This window comes from Oryzias latipes, chromosome 9 (assembly GCF_053564925.1).
Source record: "Oryzias latipes strain Hd-rR chromosome 9, Olatipes_Hd-rR_3.1".
NCBI lineage: Eukaryota > Metazoa > Chordata > Actinopteri > Beloniformes > Adrianichthyidae > Oryzias > Oryzias latipes.
The window spans coordinates 2,214,172-2,230,693 of NC_136245.1; the positions used below are offsets into that span (position 1 = coordinate 2,214,172).

General features: G+C 43.6%; 1 protein-coding gene across 1 annotated transcript in view; it reads left to right on the plus strand.

Annotated features, from left to right (window-relative positions):
* c5 (complement component 5) overlaps nucleotides 1-16,522 on the plus strand; it is a 44,079-nt gene that overhangs the window by 14,478 nt on the left and 13,079 nt on the right. Inside the window, exons 11-21 of the mRNA XM_011479715.4 lie at nucleotides 1,998-2,192; nucleotides 3,025-3,222; nucleotides 4,380-4,592; nucleotides 4,712-4,861; nucleotides 4,978-5,104; nucleotides 5,179-5,244; nucleotides 6,538-6,723; nucleotides 6,817-6,898; nucleotides 12,040-12,122; nucleotides 13,580-13,722; nucleotides 13,822-14,055. Coding sequence (XP_011478017.1) covers nucleotides 1,998-2,192; nucleotides 3,025-3,222; nucleotides 4,380-4,592; nucleotides 4,712-4,861; nucleotides 4,978-5,104; nucleotides 5,179-5,244; nucleotides 6,538-6,723; nucleotides 6,817-6,898; nucleotides 12,040-12,122; nucleotides 13,580-13,722; nucleotides 13,822-14,055 — 1,677 coding nt within the window. The remainder of the gene's footprint in view (nucleotides 1-1,997; nucleotides 2,193-3,024; nucleotides 3,223-4,379; nucleotides 4,593-4,711; nucleotides 4,862-4,977; nucleotides 5,105-5,178; nucleotides 5,245-6,537; nucleotides 6,724-6,816; nucleotides 6,899-12,039; nucleotides 12,123-13,579; nucleotides 13,723-13,821; nucleotides 14,056-16,522) is intronic.

Here is a 16,522-nt window from a genome sequence, read left to right on the forward strand (position 1 = left end):
AATGCGTCCAGAGGAAGAGGTTGGCTAAAAGGAAGTGGGATGTAGAAAGGACTGAGGAAGGTAGACAGGAGTACAAGGAAGCGCAGCGTAGAGTGAAGAGAGAGGTGGTAAAGGCCAAACAGAAAGCTTACGATGAGCTATATGACAGGTTAGACACAAAGGAAGGAGAGAAGGACTTGTTCAGACTAGCCAGACAGAGAGACAGAGATGGGAAGGACGTGCAACAGATAAGGGTGATTAAGGACAGAGACGGAAAGGTGCTAACAACCCAGGAGAGTGTACAGAAAAGATGGAAGGAGTATTTTGAGGAGCTGATGAACGTGGAAAATGACAGGGAAAGAAGGGAGGAAGATGTGGTTGTTGTGGAGCAGGAAGTAGCAGAGATTGGAAAGGATGAGGTTAGGAAGGCTCTGAAAAGGATGAAGAGCGGAAAGGCCGTTGGTCCTGATGACGTACCTGTGGAGGTATGGAAGTGCTTAGGAGAGACAGCGGTGGAATTTCTAACGAGGTTGTTCAATAGGATTCTAGAGAGTGAGAAGATGCCTGAGGAATGGAGGAGAAGCGTTCTGGTTCCGATCTTTAAGAACAAGGGTGACACGCAGAACTGCAGCAACTATAGAGGAATAAAGTTGATGAGCCACACAATGAAGCTGTGGGAAAGAGTAGTGGAAGCCAGGCTTAGGAAGAAGGTGGAGATTTGTGAGCAGCAGTATGGTTTCATGCCCCGTAAGAGCACCACTGATGCCATTTTTGCTTTGAGAATGTTGATGGAAAAGTACAGAGAAGGTCAGAAGGAGCTGCATTGTGTGTTCGTAGATTTAGAGAAGGCGTATGACAGGGTGCCGAGGGAGGAGCTGTGGTACTGTATGAGGTCGTCTGGAGTGGCAGAGAAGTATGTCAGAGTAGTTCAGGACATGTATGAGAGAAGTATGACGGTGGTGAGATGTGCTGTAGGTCAGACAGAGGAGTTCAAGGTGGAGGTGGGACTACACCAAGGATCAGCTTTGAGTCCTTTTTTGTTTGCTATGCTGATGGACAGGCTGACAGACGAGGTAAGACAGGAATCTCCCTGGACAATGATGTTTGCGGATGACATTGTAATCTGCAGTGAGAGTAGAGAGCAGGTGGAGGAACAGCTAGAGAGGTGGAGGTTTGCTCTGGAAAGAAGAGGTATGAAGGTCAGTCATAGTAAGACAGAATACATGTGTCTGAACGAGAGGGATCAAGGTAGAAGCGTTAGGTTACAGGGGGCTGAGGTGAAGAAGGTGCAGGAGTTTAAGTACTTGGGGTCAACAGTTCAGTGTGATGGGGAGTGTGGAAAAGAGGTGAAGAGGCGAGTGCAGGCAGGTTGGAGCGGGTGGAGGAAAGTGTCAGGAGTGTTGTGTGACAGAAGAGTGTCAGCAAGACTCAAAGGAAAGGTGTACAAGACAGTGGTGAGACCAGCTCTGCTCTATGGGTTAGAGACGGTAGCAGTGAGACAGAGACAAGAGGCTGAGATGGAGGTAGCGGAGATGAAGATGTTGAGGTTGTCCTTAGGAGTGACCAGGTTAGACAGGATAAGGAACGAGTACATCAGAGGGACGGCTCATGTTGCCTGTGTTAGCGACAAAGTCAGAGAAGCCAGACTAAGATGGTTTGGACATGTTCAGAGGAGGGATAGTGGATATATTGGTAGAAGGATGTTGGAGATGGAGCTGCCTGGCAGGAGGGCAAGAGGACGGCCAAAGAGGAGATACATGGATGTCTTGACAGAGGACATGAAGTTGGCTAATGTTAGGATAGAAGATGTTCATGATAGAATGAGGTGGAAAAGGATGATTCGCTGTGGCGACCCTTGATGGGAAAAGCCGAAAGAGAAAGAAGAGCAATAAATCCTACCCGTATTAGAAAACAACCAAAAGAGGGTAAAGCCCAAGATTGTAAGGGTTTAGGTTGCTCCCTGGTCAGCTCCGCACCATGGTTTTGTCATTTTTGTGAACTTGTTTCTGCTCCTGCAGTTGCTGGTCAAGGATCACCTTGACAAGCCAGTCAACAGGGTGTCTGTGGAGCTGGTGGAACAACGGCAGATCACAGAGACAGGGGAGACCAACGTGCTGAACTGTGGAAACAACAACCAATTGAGAAGCGACTCTGATGGTTTCATTTATTTGATCTGCAATCCATGGAAGACCTCTGTGAAGGCGGTGCTGAAGGCAAGGAGGAGGGCTCAATTACCTGATGACAAAATGCCTCTGACTATAGTGCACTGATTTACCTGTTGCTACTTACATCTTTACTGCTTTGGTCAGCTACATTATCAAGCTCAGATTGAAAGCTTGTACCTGCATATTCTTTCCTAATGGAAAATACATTTAAAAAATTCCTGATTTTATTACAATTTTAGTACTTTATTCCTAATCAAAAGGAGTATATTTTCCTTGACCCCGATGATATTTGTGCATCATAAGTATGTTGTTGGCAACAACATCCTTTGTCATGAAAAGAAAGTTTTGGGAAAAAACTGGAAAGTTTTGGACAAATGTCAATAGCTGAAGTTCAAAGACAGTAAACTGGCATCTTCAGTTTAAAATCTTATGTTTGCTTAAAAGGGTGCAATCTAGGAATATCACTTCAGTAGTTGATGTTCTGACATGTGGATCCACTTAACTTGAACTTTTTAAATGGTGGGTGGTTGCCAAAAGTAAATTGATGAAGGTTTTTTCGCCTAGTCCTGGGGTGTGTTTTTGAGTTGTTCGCAAATATTCCTTTATTGAATATTGAATTGAGGTATTGTGAACATTTAATAGATTGGTACTATAACACACGACTTCACATGCTACAGTAGAAAGATTTCATGCTGCAGAATAAATTAATTTGCTAATACAAGTGATGAAGATGTGCATGAGCAGCAAGAAATAAGACTACAAAATGGTCATGGCTGCTTAGGTGGTCGCTTTATCAATCCTATTTACCCATTCAAGTGTTACTGAAGGGTTGGTTTCCGCTGTTCTTCATTGTTTGACGTCTCCTGTTTGGTTTAAACAGTTTCAGACAGCAGGCCTTGCAGAAGCTAACCGGGCTACTTTGACCCTGGAATCTGTGGCCTATCATTCCCCAAACGAGCGGTACCTCTACATCAACACGCCAATGTTTGGTAAAAGCTTGGTGGTGGGCAGAGACACCCAGATTCAGGTGCAAACGGCCTCACCTTCATACTTGAACATTCAAGCTCTCAACTACCTGGTAAGAAAAGCACAGCCTCGATGGTTCTCTTTGCAGTACAGTAGTTCTCTTTAGTAGCATTTATCATGGGATCATCCCAGGCAGGACCAATTCAAACGCTTGGATCACACTCTGCTGAATGGGATTGGCTGGAAAATGAACCAGTTAGAGTCAGCAAAGGCAGAGCCCCTTCACCTGACTATCTTTCCATCCCAATAGGTCTACAAAAGAAGATGTCAGGTTTCCATTTCTGTGGAAAAGCGATAAAAACCTCGACTTTCTGTTTGGCCTCTGAGGTGCACCAAAGTGGCGAAGTTTGTAGAGAGTTGGTTTTCTACAGCATCATCTTATCAAGACTCAGCAAACCAACCCAGCTTTCTTGTTTAGCCAATAAGGAGCTTCAATGGTGGGTTGGTCGGGAAACATGTTGGACACCGGCCCTCGAGGCCTGGATCCTGACACCGCTGACTTACAGTTTGTAGGACTTCTTCAGAATGCAATGTAATCCAATGAGATTCAGATGATTGTAAATGGTGGTAAGAGAGACAAGTAGCACAATGAGTAACAGTTTTGCCAGTTCTACTGAGCCTTACAGAACGAGCAACGAGGGAAAAAGCCAGCATAACCAGGGAACATAAAAGATGGGGGGGCACCTTTTTGCTTTGAAAACTTCAACAGCTTCATGATTTATCCCGGACCTGCATCCGATCTTTATTTGAATAGAACCAAGAACACAGAGAAATTAATCAGCTGTTGTTTCTTGAGCAAAATATTCCTTTTCAGAAATCCTGTATGAAAACAGTGACTATCCACTGGATGGGTGGAGCCTCAAAGGGGCTCCAGCCACTGCATGGCATCCCTACCCACCCCACTTCACGGGCTGTATTCAGTGGTGTGTCAGAAATCAGTGTTTGCTGTCACACGTTAGTGTTACAGCTCCTTTGCTGGCTCATTCAGTCATTGATGCCTCACCCATCACTACCCACAGTGGACAGCTTTTATGGTAGGGTACATCTCAGCTCGGTTTGACGGGAGTCTCATTTTCTGGCCAATGCCGACTGACAGAGTGAAGTACAACCTAGGTTGTGCCTGGGGCGTTCCTGTGCAATTTAAGAAAACCAGGGTTGCATAAATAACCTAAAGTTACTGGTAACTTCTTCACTGCTGCTCATTCTCAGGTCCTCTCCAAAGGGAAGGTGGTGTTTCACAAAAGTGTGGACTTTGTCCGAAGTCTTGATGGAACAAACAGTCTGAACTTCATGGTAACACCATCCATGGTGCCATCCATCAGGCTTTTGGTATTCTACATTCTGCACGGGGAGGGAACCTCTGAGCTGGTGGCCGACTCTGTCTGGATAGATGTCAAGCACAAGTGTATCAATGGACTCGAGGTGAAGCAATCCTCTGGAGTCTGCAGTTCAGTCTGTCCACAAACTGTGCTCAGTTTAAAAAACGCATTCATGAAGCTATCAAAGTCATTTTCCTGATTCCATGCGGTGTTCTGTGTTAGACCAGTGTGACTGTAGATACAAGAATCCACAAGCCAAAGGAAAACCTCAACATTGACATCAGGGCCAATCAGCCAGGTCTGGTGGCCTTATCAGCAGTGGACTCCGCCGTTTACAGTATACGCCGAAACTACAAAGACCCAATTTCCATGGTATTTATCAAGAATGTCCAAACTCAACTATGTGTTTCTATGTGTTAGCTTGGGGTGTATTTTATGTTGTTGAAATGTAGTTTGAGGTAAGTTTGTTAAAACGGTGTGACATGCAGGTTCTGCGTCACATTGAACAAAGTGACCTAGGCTGTGGTGGAGGCGGGGGCAAAGACAATGCAGATGTCTTCCGATTAGCTGGCCTAACCTTTTTGACCAACGCCAACGCTCAGTCAACATCTGTTGGTATGTTTATTAACCAATCACAGAGCAAACATGATACCACTATACCAGAAAATAACCTGTATGTGTGTTTGAAGATGAACCATGCACAGCGGCTGTGCGTTCTAAACGAGCACTGAGTGACGAGGCCAAGGAAGCAAAAGGTAACTCTTTAGAACATTTAACTAGTATTCCCTATACTAAAAGCCACTTCCGGGCATCTACAGTATGGGAATATTTTGGGCCAAGTGTTGCTGATAGACACACTGACTGTCATACTTTGGTGTTGAACCCACAACCAATTGACTTAAAGTCAGACTGCTCAACCCACATCAGACTGACCATCACATTGCTGTTCAGGTTTAGAATTAGTTCACTGGCAATTTTAACTCACTGATACCTAACGATGTTATAAAAAGCCACAGAATAGCAAAGCAGCACTTCTAAATAAAAGCAGGGAAAACAGAGTTTTCGCTGATGAGAACATGGGTAAAAATAATCAACATTGACTATATTAAATCTAGGGAAACCTAAATGAAAGAAAAATGTCGTAAATCACACCTCAAACAGCAAATTATCTGAATGGCAAGGCAAGCTAAAAAAAAAGTGATCCATCCATCATTCTCTTAACTGGCTACATCCTTTTCTCTGTTACTGGATCGCCAGAACTTTACCTGTCTACTGTTAGGCGAGGCGAAGGTCGGGTTCACCCTGGACAGGTAGCCAGCCTGTTGCTGGGCCACACATTTAAACATAGTCACAGGGACACAGGGACAACAAACAAATCAACAAACCTATGAAGGATGATTTTGGACTGTGAGAGAAAGCCAGAGTACCCGGAAAAAAGAAAGCATGCAAACTCCACATAGAACGGTCTCAGCTGCGATTTAAACCAAGGTGTTTTTCCTGTTAAGAAAAGGTGCTAACCACTGCAATACCACGCAACCCCAGTCCATAACACTTCACTCAAAAATGACAAGAACCTCGTTATATTTGTTAGGATGTCGTTTTTCTGTTATGCTTGTGCCAACTGTGCATTATTTCTGCCAGCTGTCCATGGTAAGTACAGTGAAGCAGAAAAGTGTTTATCAGTCATGGATTCTATAAGCTGTCCCCCATATAAAGCTGAGTTTGGTCTGTAGTGTTCATCATAGAAACACTTAAACTAAGAGAGATAATGTGAGAAAAACTATCCATGAAATCCCATTGTTTGATTTTCAACTGTTCGATTCTGACAAACATCATTTATGCTAATCAGTGCTGTTAACACCTCTCTGACTGCTGTGGATGTGTGCTCCATTGTTACCATGAGCTATCTGCAGAAGTGTGCGAACTTCCAATACTTACCAAAATGTATAAATTGGTTTAAAAAAAAGGATCCAAACCCAAAATGGGCTCAAAGTGTCGGATACAGACCTCTTTCTCTCAGTTAATTTAATATTCTGGTCTCTTTCTAGCTCAGAGCTATGGCTCCTTGAAACCATGCTGTGTGAAGGGGATGCAGTACATTCCCAGGAGTGTGACCTGCCGACAGTATGCCCTGCAGTATAAAAAGTTAACCCACCGCTGCAGAGAAGCCTTCAGAGAATGCTGTGAGTTCTACCAGAAAAACAAGGATGATGGAGACCTGATTCTGGCACGCCGTGAGTCCACAATGAGTCAGCTTATAGTTAAGACAGGAGCCTTTTAGATTCTAGCTTTAGTCCCGTAACATGACTTTGTCTTTGTTTGTGCAGACATAGGTGTTAACTTTGACGAGGTCCCTCAGGTGCGAAGTTACTTTCCAGAGAGCTGGCTGTGGGAGGTGCAACCCATCAGGTACAACCACCTCCAACAAGTTGGAAGGCCCATGTCGTCCTGCTGCTCTGCATGTTAAGCGGTTGCCATCTTAGCTAACCATGATGTAATTAAAACGTAAAACTTGTCCCTATCCCAGGCTTGTGGAACTAAAGAGTCAGCTGTGGTTCCCTTTTTCAAGATGGGGGACCAGAGGGTGTGTTTAAACTACCAGGGAATCACACTCCTTAGCCTCCCCGGGAAAGTCTATGCAGGGTTACTGGAGAGGAGAGTCCTCTGAGTCAAACCTTAGATTCAGGAACAACAGTACAGTTTCCATCCTGGTCGTGGAACAGCGGACCAGCTCTGCACTCCCTTAAGGGTGCTAAGGTGCCTGTGGCGGTTCGCTCATCCAGTCTATACGTGTTTTGTTGTATTAGGAGAAGTCAACTGACCGCGTCCCCCATAGTGTCCTGTGAAGGGTGGTCTGGTAGCATGGGGTCCGCGGAGCCTTACTGAGGGCTGTCTGGTCTCTGTATGACCGGAGGAGGAGCTTGGTTTGCAGACCTGCTCCTGGTGCATGTGTGACACCAGCAGGGCTGTCCTTTATCACTAGCCGCAGTTACATGGGCAAAATATCTTGATCGGATCAATGGTCGGGTTAAAATTCAACTGTGCACACGGGCACAGAAAACCTTTTTCCGATTAGAACAAACGTTCACATGGTCTCACTTTCGGTTGGAATAAATCCTTTGGGCATGCACAGTAGTGTTGAAAATACTGTAAGGGGAAATTAGCCCTGTTGTAAACAAACAGATGCCACATACATTTTATGCAGCAGCTCGGTAATATACGAGACTATCTTCCAAACGTGCTTTTATTAATGTTAATGTTTAATTAATGTCATAATTTATTAATTATGAAGCGCCTGTTCGCTCATCATTTTAATTTTAATCCGTGTGGTCAGTGCTTTTTTTGTGGAAGAACGGAGCTGGAAGAAGCCAGGGTTAGGAGATGCTAGCACACGCCAACAACATTACCCTTGTTTGATGAACATAAAACTCATGCAGGAAAAGCTGCAATCTGATTCTTGACTGCATGTAAATATGTGGGAATAACATCAGCCTTTATTTTGTCGGGATACGACTGGAAACACAAATCCACGTGATTGTTAGAACGGTTTCTTAGCACTAAGAGGCATTTCTGCTCGGATAAGCTCACACATCGCCCCAAAGCCGCTGTGTGTGCTGGCGGTCTGAGCTCTGCTCGGACGCGGTTCTCCTGAGTCCGGCAGCTGCTAACCCAGAGCGGCGGGACGGCTCGCAGTCCGAATTCTCCCACACATAACAAAACGCACACGTAACAAAGCATCCTCCCTCCCCTCAAACACACATTAATAAATCCGGCTGCCTCTGCTCAAAGACACGGTTCACTCAGTCTACTGGCACCCGAGCCCGGACGCAGAGCTAGGATCCAGACGTCATGGGGCACGAAGCGCTCTTCCCCCGCATCCCCCTCGTGAGGGGTGTAAGAGAGGGGAGAGGCGAAGAGCCACTGGCGAGAGCAGGGTGGCGCTTTGCACGGGGCCTCCGCAGAGCAGCTGGTCGGTCCCGTATGCGCTCCAAAGTTTTCTCTCAGCGAAACGCCGTCTATGCATGACATAAACAAGAGCAGTAGTGACACACAATCGGAATGAACTGTTTACATGCAGCACGATCAGATAAACAATCATTATAACCCACCTATCTCAATCGGAAAGAAATTTTGATCCGAACGAGTCTGATCGGGGCAGACTATTCCGAACTGCGTGTTTACATGGCAAATTTTTCTACCAATCAGGCGTTCATTACGATTACTTTTGCCCATGTAAACGCAGCTACAGGTTCTGTTCATAGTTTTTATGGACAGGATTTCTAGGCACAGCCAGGGACCTTAGGGAGTCTGGTTTGGGGACCACATGATTTCTTCTCTGCTTTTTGCAGATGATGTTTTCCTGTTGGCTTCATCGGGCCAATGCAGTGTGCACTGGGGCAGTTTGTGTCCGAGTGTGAAGCATCTCCAATGAGGGTCGGCACCTCTATATCTGAGGCAAGGTTTCTCGACCAGAGAAAGGAAATTTGTCCTCTCTGGGTGGGTAGAGTGTTCCTGGTCCAGGGGGAGGAGTTTAAATATATTGGGATCTTATTCACGAGTGAGGGAAGATTGGAGCATGAGATTAACAGGCAGATTGGCACAGGGTCCACTGTAATGCCATCGCTGTACCGGTCTGTTGTGGTCAAGAGAGAGATGAGCCAGAGAGCAAAGCTCTCAATTTACTGGCAATCTTACTTCCAAAACTCACCTATAGTCATGTACTCTGTGTCATCACCAAAAAACAAGGTCCCAAATACAAGCGCCAGAAGTGAACTACCTCCATAGGGTGGCTGGGTGGTCCCTTAGAGATAGGGAGAAAAGCTGAGGCAGCTTGGTTATTTGGTCGAGATGCCTCCGGGACGCCTCCCTGAAGAGGGGTTCCGGGCATGTCCCACTGGGAGGAGGCCCCAGGGAAGACCCAGGACCCGCTGGAGAGACTATTTCTATCGGCTGGCCTGGGAACGTCTCGGTATTTCCCCAGAAAAGCTGGATAAAGTGGCCAGGGAAAGGGGAGTCTGGGCATCTTTGCTTGGACCGCTGACGGTCCCAGATGAGTGGAAGAAGATGGGTGGATGTATAGGGTGGTTCATTAGCTACCAAGGTTATAATAGTTTCAGATTTTTTATTAGTTTTAGTTTTTATTTAGTTTTGAATTTTTGTTTTTAAATTTATTTAGTTTTAATTAGTTTTTAGAGGCTGCTTTACTAGTTTTTATTAGTTTTTATTTTTTGAAATTGCTTCGTTTTAGTTTAGTTTTTATTAGTTTTAGTGTTAGTTTTAGTTTTTTTTTTTGTAAATTAGGATATTTGTCAGGTGCATGATTCAAAATCACCAGAATAAGTATTGTATGATAAAAACGCAATCAAAGATACATTTTGAAACACTTATTATTCAGAGGACACAAGGACAATCATCCTTAAATTAAAATACAACAGCCGATAACAGCATTACGTTATCTGCTCTGGCTTCTTTTTCGGGGGAGGGCGGGCGACAGGCTAGCTTGTCTAGGTACTGTTGATTTGCGTTGTTGTGTGCGCTTTTTAAATGTACTTTTAGATTCGTAGGGTTTTTCCCTTTGAGGAGCGTTCCACAAATTTTGTCTCCTGCTTCGACTACAAGGCACTTACTTTAGTTTTCGACGCTGTTAAATTCAAAAAAGTCCCAAATAGGACTCTCCCGCTTTCTCCCAACTTTTACTGCAGCCATCACGCTCATGTAAATGTCTATGACAACGCTAGCCGGCAGTGTCCGACAGACATCATGTGACGTCACAGACTACGTGATGCCGTAAGGTTCAGATTAAAGCCCTGCGCGGGACTATTTTCTTCATCCCGCGCCCGCTGAATTTCTGACCAATCCCGCCCGCTCCCGCAACGTATGCGTTACACTCCCGCCCACACCCGCAATATGTATGTCCACTCCCGCCCGCACCCGCAAAACTCATAGAATTTAGTCCCGCACAGTAATAGAGATGCATTGATTTTGTATTGTCTCCCGTCCCGCAGGAAAAAAACACATATTTGTATTGATATTATTAAAGAGATTCATGTCCCTCCTCCAGCCTCATATTTTCATGCATTCCTCTTTTGTGTAATTTGCAACTTAATTATTAAATATATTTTCACAAATCCCGTTCGGTTAAAAGTGTGCGTGTGTGCGCGCGCAGACAGCCGGCCTGACGCGCGCTCTTAGTAAGAGGCGGGGCGGGGCGCACCCCCAACAACAGGTTAGATGACAGAGGCCATTGGGCGTCTCTACCTGATGCCTTCACGGAACTTCAGTACATAAGAATCCAACAGCCGCTCAGCCTAACGTAGTCCGCTAATATATATTCATGAGATATTCATGGCAGCACTGATCCCGCAGGGTTTTTTTCTGCCGCCCGCTCCCGCCCGCAGCACAATTCAAACCGCCCAATCCCGCGAGATTTGGGTTGGGTCCCGCGGGACCTGGCGGGACCCAATCCCAATGCAGCCCTCTAGTTCAGATACACAGTAAAACTAGCAGGGTGAAGTAAATAGACTTTATTTCAACCCAAAAGACTTATGTATTAACAAAGACGAAAACGAAGTATTTTTTGGGGTTAATATTATTTAGTTTCAGTTAGTTTTATACACACAACAAACAGTTTTAGTTAGTTTTCGTTTTTTTAAAAACTCTCATTTTTATTTTTATTTCAGTTAACGAAAATGTTTTTTCAGTTCTAGTTTTAGTTTTTTCGTTCGTTTTCGTTAACTATAATAACCTTGTTAGCTACACCCCAGTACACCACATGTCATGGTCTGCATTGACCCAACATGTTGAAGTCCTGAAATTATGACATCATGACACTGGAACCTTGGAGCCTAAGGCTGTGTATCACAGCCACTACATACGTTTACTATGTAAAAATTGGTCACGCGTGAATATATGTGGAAAAAGTGAGAAAGGTTGTGGTCTTTACGTGAAATTTTCAAAGATGTATCATAAATGAACCACTAATCTAATATTACTATGCTAGTGTCATTGTCACAATGCCAAGGTATGCTGTAATCTTCATATTTTATATATTAAATTTCTTATGCCAAATTTACAATTTTAAACATTTTAGTTTTGTGTTTACATTTTTGTTTTGTTTTAAATGAAATCATTTTGGGGGGTTTTCAGTCAGACTTTGTAATGCGTCACCGTAAATAGGATTTTATTCTCTAGACTCCTCAATCAGGAGACCAGTGTGTTGCAGGATCCATTTGACATAGTGGATCCCACAGGTTTTCCCCACACGATTTAATATCTTGGGGGATTTACTGGTACAATCTTTGACTCATTTAACTCAGATGTTGACTTTATCAATTCAGTATTTAAATTTACACTGATTAAAAAGTTGTTTTCCTCAGTTTAGTAGTAAAGTCCAGCTTTTATACCTAAGGTAGTAGAGCTGAAGCCATCTTTCTCAACAGTGCTCATGTCTTTATTGCGTCTTGGCTGAATTTCTGATTTCAGACTGTCCGTCTTGCGTTTTTTATGAATACCAGCTCAAAGCATCCTCTTGTGATTTTTTTTATTCTCAGCTCAGGCAAGCTGTCAGTCAGCGGGAAACTTCCAGACTCTCTTACCACCTGGGAAATTCAGGCTGTTGGGATGTTTCCCAGTGGTGAGTTTATTCTCTGCTCTTCATTTTTCAGATTTTCCCCGATTCCTCTTTGTAATGCACTTTTTAGAGATAAAAACCGAGCTTTGTTTACCGTTTTGAACTGCATCTACATCAGAGTTTGTTTCCTTTTGAATAGTTGGGTTTGTTTGGGTTTGTTTGAACTCAGCTGAAATCTGCTGTAAGTCAACCTGGTATGCCTAACAATACCAGCAAATGAAGGATTTCAACTAAACTAAGGTGTTTTAAGGGAAAAAACGAAATGTGCAAGTTTTTATGTGATGTTCAGAGAACCTGCAGAACCAGCTGATTTTCTTTTGTTCTTTCTTTCCTTACTGGTCACAGCGATGGTGGGTAATCAAGATCCCCCATTACAGGCCGGCTCTTTTAGCTCCCAAGCGGCTCCTCTGAATTTTTCTCTTTCCTAAAATTATTCCATCATCTTAAATAATTTTGATTACAAATATAAATAAAAACAAAATACATTAAATGTGGCTTCCTAGAAAGAACGTCAGAGCACCCAAAAAAATATTTGATTTTTAAAAAGACTTTTGATTGTGAACGCTGTATAATTAGTATTTTTTAATTTACTATTACATTAAAAGCTGTGAATGTCTGAGGATTCACTAGTAAACAGTTAACTGCCAGGTTTCTGCATTTTTATTTTTTTTTGCGTTTTTAATAGGGGGGTGTAATGGTAAGAGTCTCACGATACCTATCGCGATATTGTACCCGAACACATTTTTTTTTATTTTTTAAAGAATATGACTTAGAAAAAAACTCTACCTGAATATTAATACGCCTTTCATTGTAATAAAATGGTGACATTTTCCTTAATGATCACAACATTGAGCACTGCAACTGTGTCTATATACAAGTTGCTTTCACCGAAGCAAATTCATAGTGCTTTTATATTGGTAATTTAGAATATAAAAGGGAACAGTCAACATTGTCTGATTTCCACCACTTAATATTAATAAAAATAATATTTAATAAAAATAATGACCTAAAATAATATTAATAATGATGAATAAAAATAACAGAATGGATGTGCCTTAACCAATTAGGTTAAGTATGATTGAGGAAATAAAGTGGTGTTTATTTCCAACATTGCTTAATTTAGCTTCTCCAGAACTTTTACGGTTCAGGAACCTGAACAGTGCTTCAAAAATACAGCGGAAAAAAAACCACTAATTCTTTCTAGAAACATTAAAGTGTGATGATGAGGCAGCATGACAGGATGAAGGAGATGCTTTAATATGGCTAAGATGCTTTATTTACAGTCTGCTCTGCAGTTGAAATTTAATATATTTTGACAGCATTTTGATTCTATGGAAATATCGCTAAATGAAACATTGCGATATATCGCCGAAATGATTTTTCCATGTACCCCTAGTTTTTAAGCGTCCCCCACAGCTTTTATTGCAAGAAAAGCTGTTGCATGGCTGCTCTGTGTGCAGGAGGCATGTGTGTTGCAGATACGGCAAAGGTGTCGGTGAATCTGCCGCTCAGTGTGGACATACCCCTGCCTTACCAGGTGGTCCGAGGGGAGCAGGTGGTGCTGCAAGGTTCTGTTTACAACCAGCAGGATAAAAGCATTAAGGTACCAGCAGTTAAATCTACTTTTGCAAACAATGTTTCACCAGCACAGTTGGGGGTTTTCTAGCAGGGCATGACTAACATGTCCCCCCCCCCCACTCAGTACTGTGTGACCCTGATGGCCGGGCCGGCGGTGTGCCTGCTGCAGTCTCAGCCGGTGTCTGGGCAGCCGGGGCTGCACTCCACAGGCTGTAAATGGAACTACCTGTCTGCAAATGGGGTGGGCAAAGTCGTATTTACCCTCCTGGGGCTGGAGCCTGGGATGCACACCCTGACCTTCACGTTGAAGACAACTGATGGAATTCGGGACATTTTGGAGAAAAACCTGCGTGTAGTGGTCAGTACCTGCAAAACCCTGCTAGGTTCTAGGAATCACACTGAAAACAGGCATTTAGCTCATTCTTTTACGCAAAGGGAATTAGAAGTTTCTTACGGTTGTGAGAAAGGTGAGGCTCGGACAAAAACAGATATTAAATGACAGAGGCGTTACTTATCATGGCTCACTAATTTAGTTATTTCCTCATCTTATGGCAGACACACTAATGCTAATCAGTAAATCTGATGTTTTATTTGACACATTGGGGGGTATTGGGGGTATTCTTTAAACATTCGAGTAGATAACTACCGCTCATTTGATTTTGATTTATAGCTTCATTTCAAGCATTGATTGTACAAACATATCACTTAAATACACCAAACTCAATACAGAAATAATGAGATGCACTGATGAAAAAAACATAAACAAAGAAACATAAATGTAAGAAGAAAATTATTGTCTGACAATCATAAATAGAGATTTTTGCAGTGACGCACGCATACTTAGGTCACATTAGAGTCATTAAATATTTTATGGTTATTAACTAAAGTCAAGTAAAATTTGATTTATTGCCCTAGAAAAAAAGTGGGATGAAGCAAATTTATGTAATCCCATCCCCACTGAGGTAATACTTTGAATGTTTTTGCATAGTTGTCATAATCTGGCATTAGCATATAAAGTCTTGTAGCTAACACTCTGACGAGCACTTCCATTCCTATTTTAGTAAAATGTCAAGTGGACGCGCTCTAAATTTACATATTCAAAGCTAGCAACACAGAACACCATGCTGACTGTCTTCAGGCTACACGATGGTGTAGTCAACGCAAAAATTCAGAAGGACTTCATTCATGACATGAGAAGACCCTGGTTCAAGTCCTCCTTTATCTGTTCTCTTCATGTTTTCTACGGGCACTCTAGTTGTCTTCCACATCAGGAAAATCTACATAACTTAATCTATGAAGCATGTTTTTGGACTGTGGGATAGAGGGCTGCATTGGGATTGGGTCCCGCCGGGTCCCGCGGGACCCAACGCAAATCTCGCGGGATTGGGCGGTTTGAATTGTACTGCGGGCGGGAGCGGGCGGCAAAAAAAAAAAAACTCAGCGGGATCAGTGTTGCCATGAATATCTCATTAATATATAATAACGGACTACGTTAGGCTGTGCGGCTGTTGGAGTCTTATGTACTGAAGCTCCGTGAAGGCACCAGGTAGAGACGCCCAATGGCCTCTGTCATCTAACCTGTTGTTGGGGGTGTGCAGCGCCCCGCCCCGCCTCCTAGAAATTGTGTTCTTTAAAGCCTGATACCGCGGTCGCGTATGGGCGGAGCTATCAGCTAAAGTTCTGGTCTGATCGCTACATGGAGCGATGTGTTTATCAATGCATGGTAGACACTGAGAATGTGGAGAGATCAGGTTTATTATTTTAAAGAGTTCTGCTTGATAATCATGTTTCCATGTTTGAGTTCATAGAATCATCCCAGGGAAAGTCTCTGCTTCAACTCTCGCAGTGAAAGCTGCGTCTGAATCTGACGCCGTGTTTGCATCTCTCTGACAGAGTTTGAATCCAAAGCCCCTCCCCCGCCTCTTTACCTGCTTTTCCTCTCTACCTGTTCACATCCTCTGCAGCTTAGAGTTATTTTCCCCGCGCTCCCAGTGTATTCTACACAGAGAGCGCAAAATACGGTCATAGCAGGTTAACACGTTAGTCGGGACGCTCTAGCGCAGCAGAAGGATGAAATAGCTGTCAATCTATCTGGCAACACTGCGCGGGATAAGGAAGAAACAGAGGTTTCCTGACAGGGACATGATGTCAATGGATGAAGCAGAAAAGAACCTCAAACGAGGTTCATCGTGAGACACGCATGGTTCTCAGATCTGAGTGCCGATGCCCCACTGAGGCGCAAAACAGCAAAAACGAGAAAAGGCTGAAGCTAAAAAAAAAAACTATTTTTCCGTCAGGAAAAAATTAATTCATAGATTTTCAGCTCTGTTGAACCATTAATGTTTTTTTTCCTCCATAAATTCAAATGACTTTGACCTGCGTCTTTACCAGCTGCTTCAGCGCGCTTCAGGCCGTCTGTCTGCGCGCGCACACACGCACAATTTTTTACCGAACAGGATTTGTGAAAATATATTTAATGATTATGTTGCACATTACACAAAAGAGGAATGCATGAAAATATGAGGCTGGAGGAGGGACATGAATCTCTTTAATAATATCAATACAAATACGTGTTTTTTTCCTGCGGGACGGGAGACGATACAAAATCAATGCATCTCTATTACTGTGCGGGAATAAATTCTCTGAGTTTTGCGGGTGCGGGCGGGAGTGGAACGCATACGTTGCGGGAGCGGGCGGGATTGGTCAGAAATTCGGCGGGTGCGGGCGGGAGCGGGATGAATAGTCCCGCGCAGGGCTCTACTGTGGGAGGAAACCGGAGTGTCTGGAGAAAACCCTCAGGTCCACAGGGAGAAAAGGACACAGAC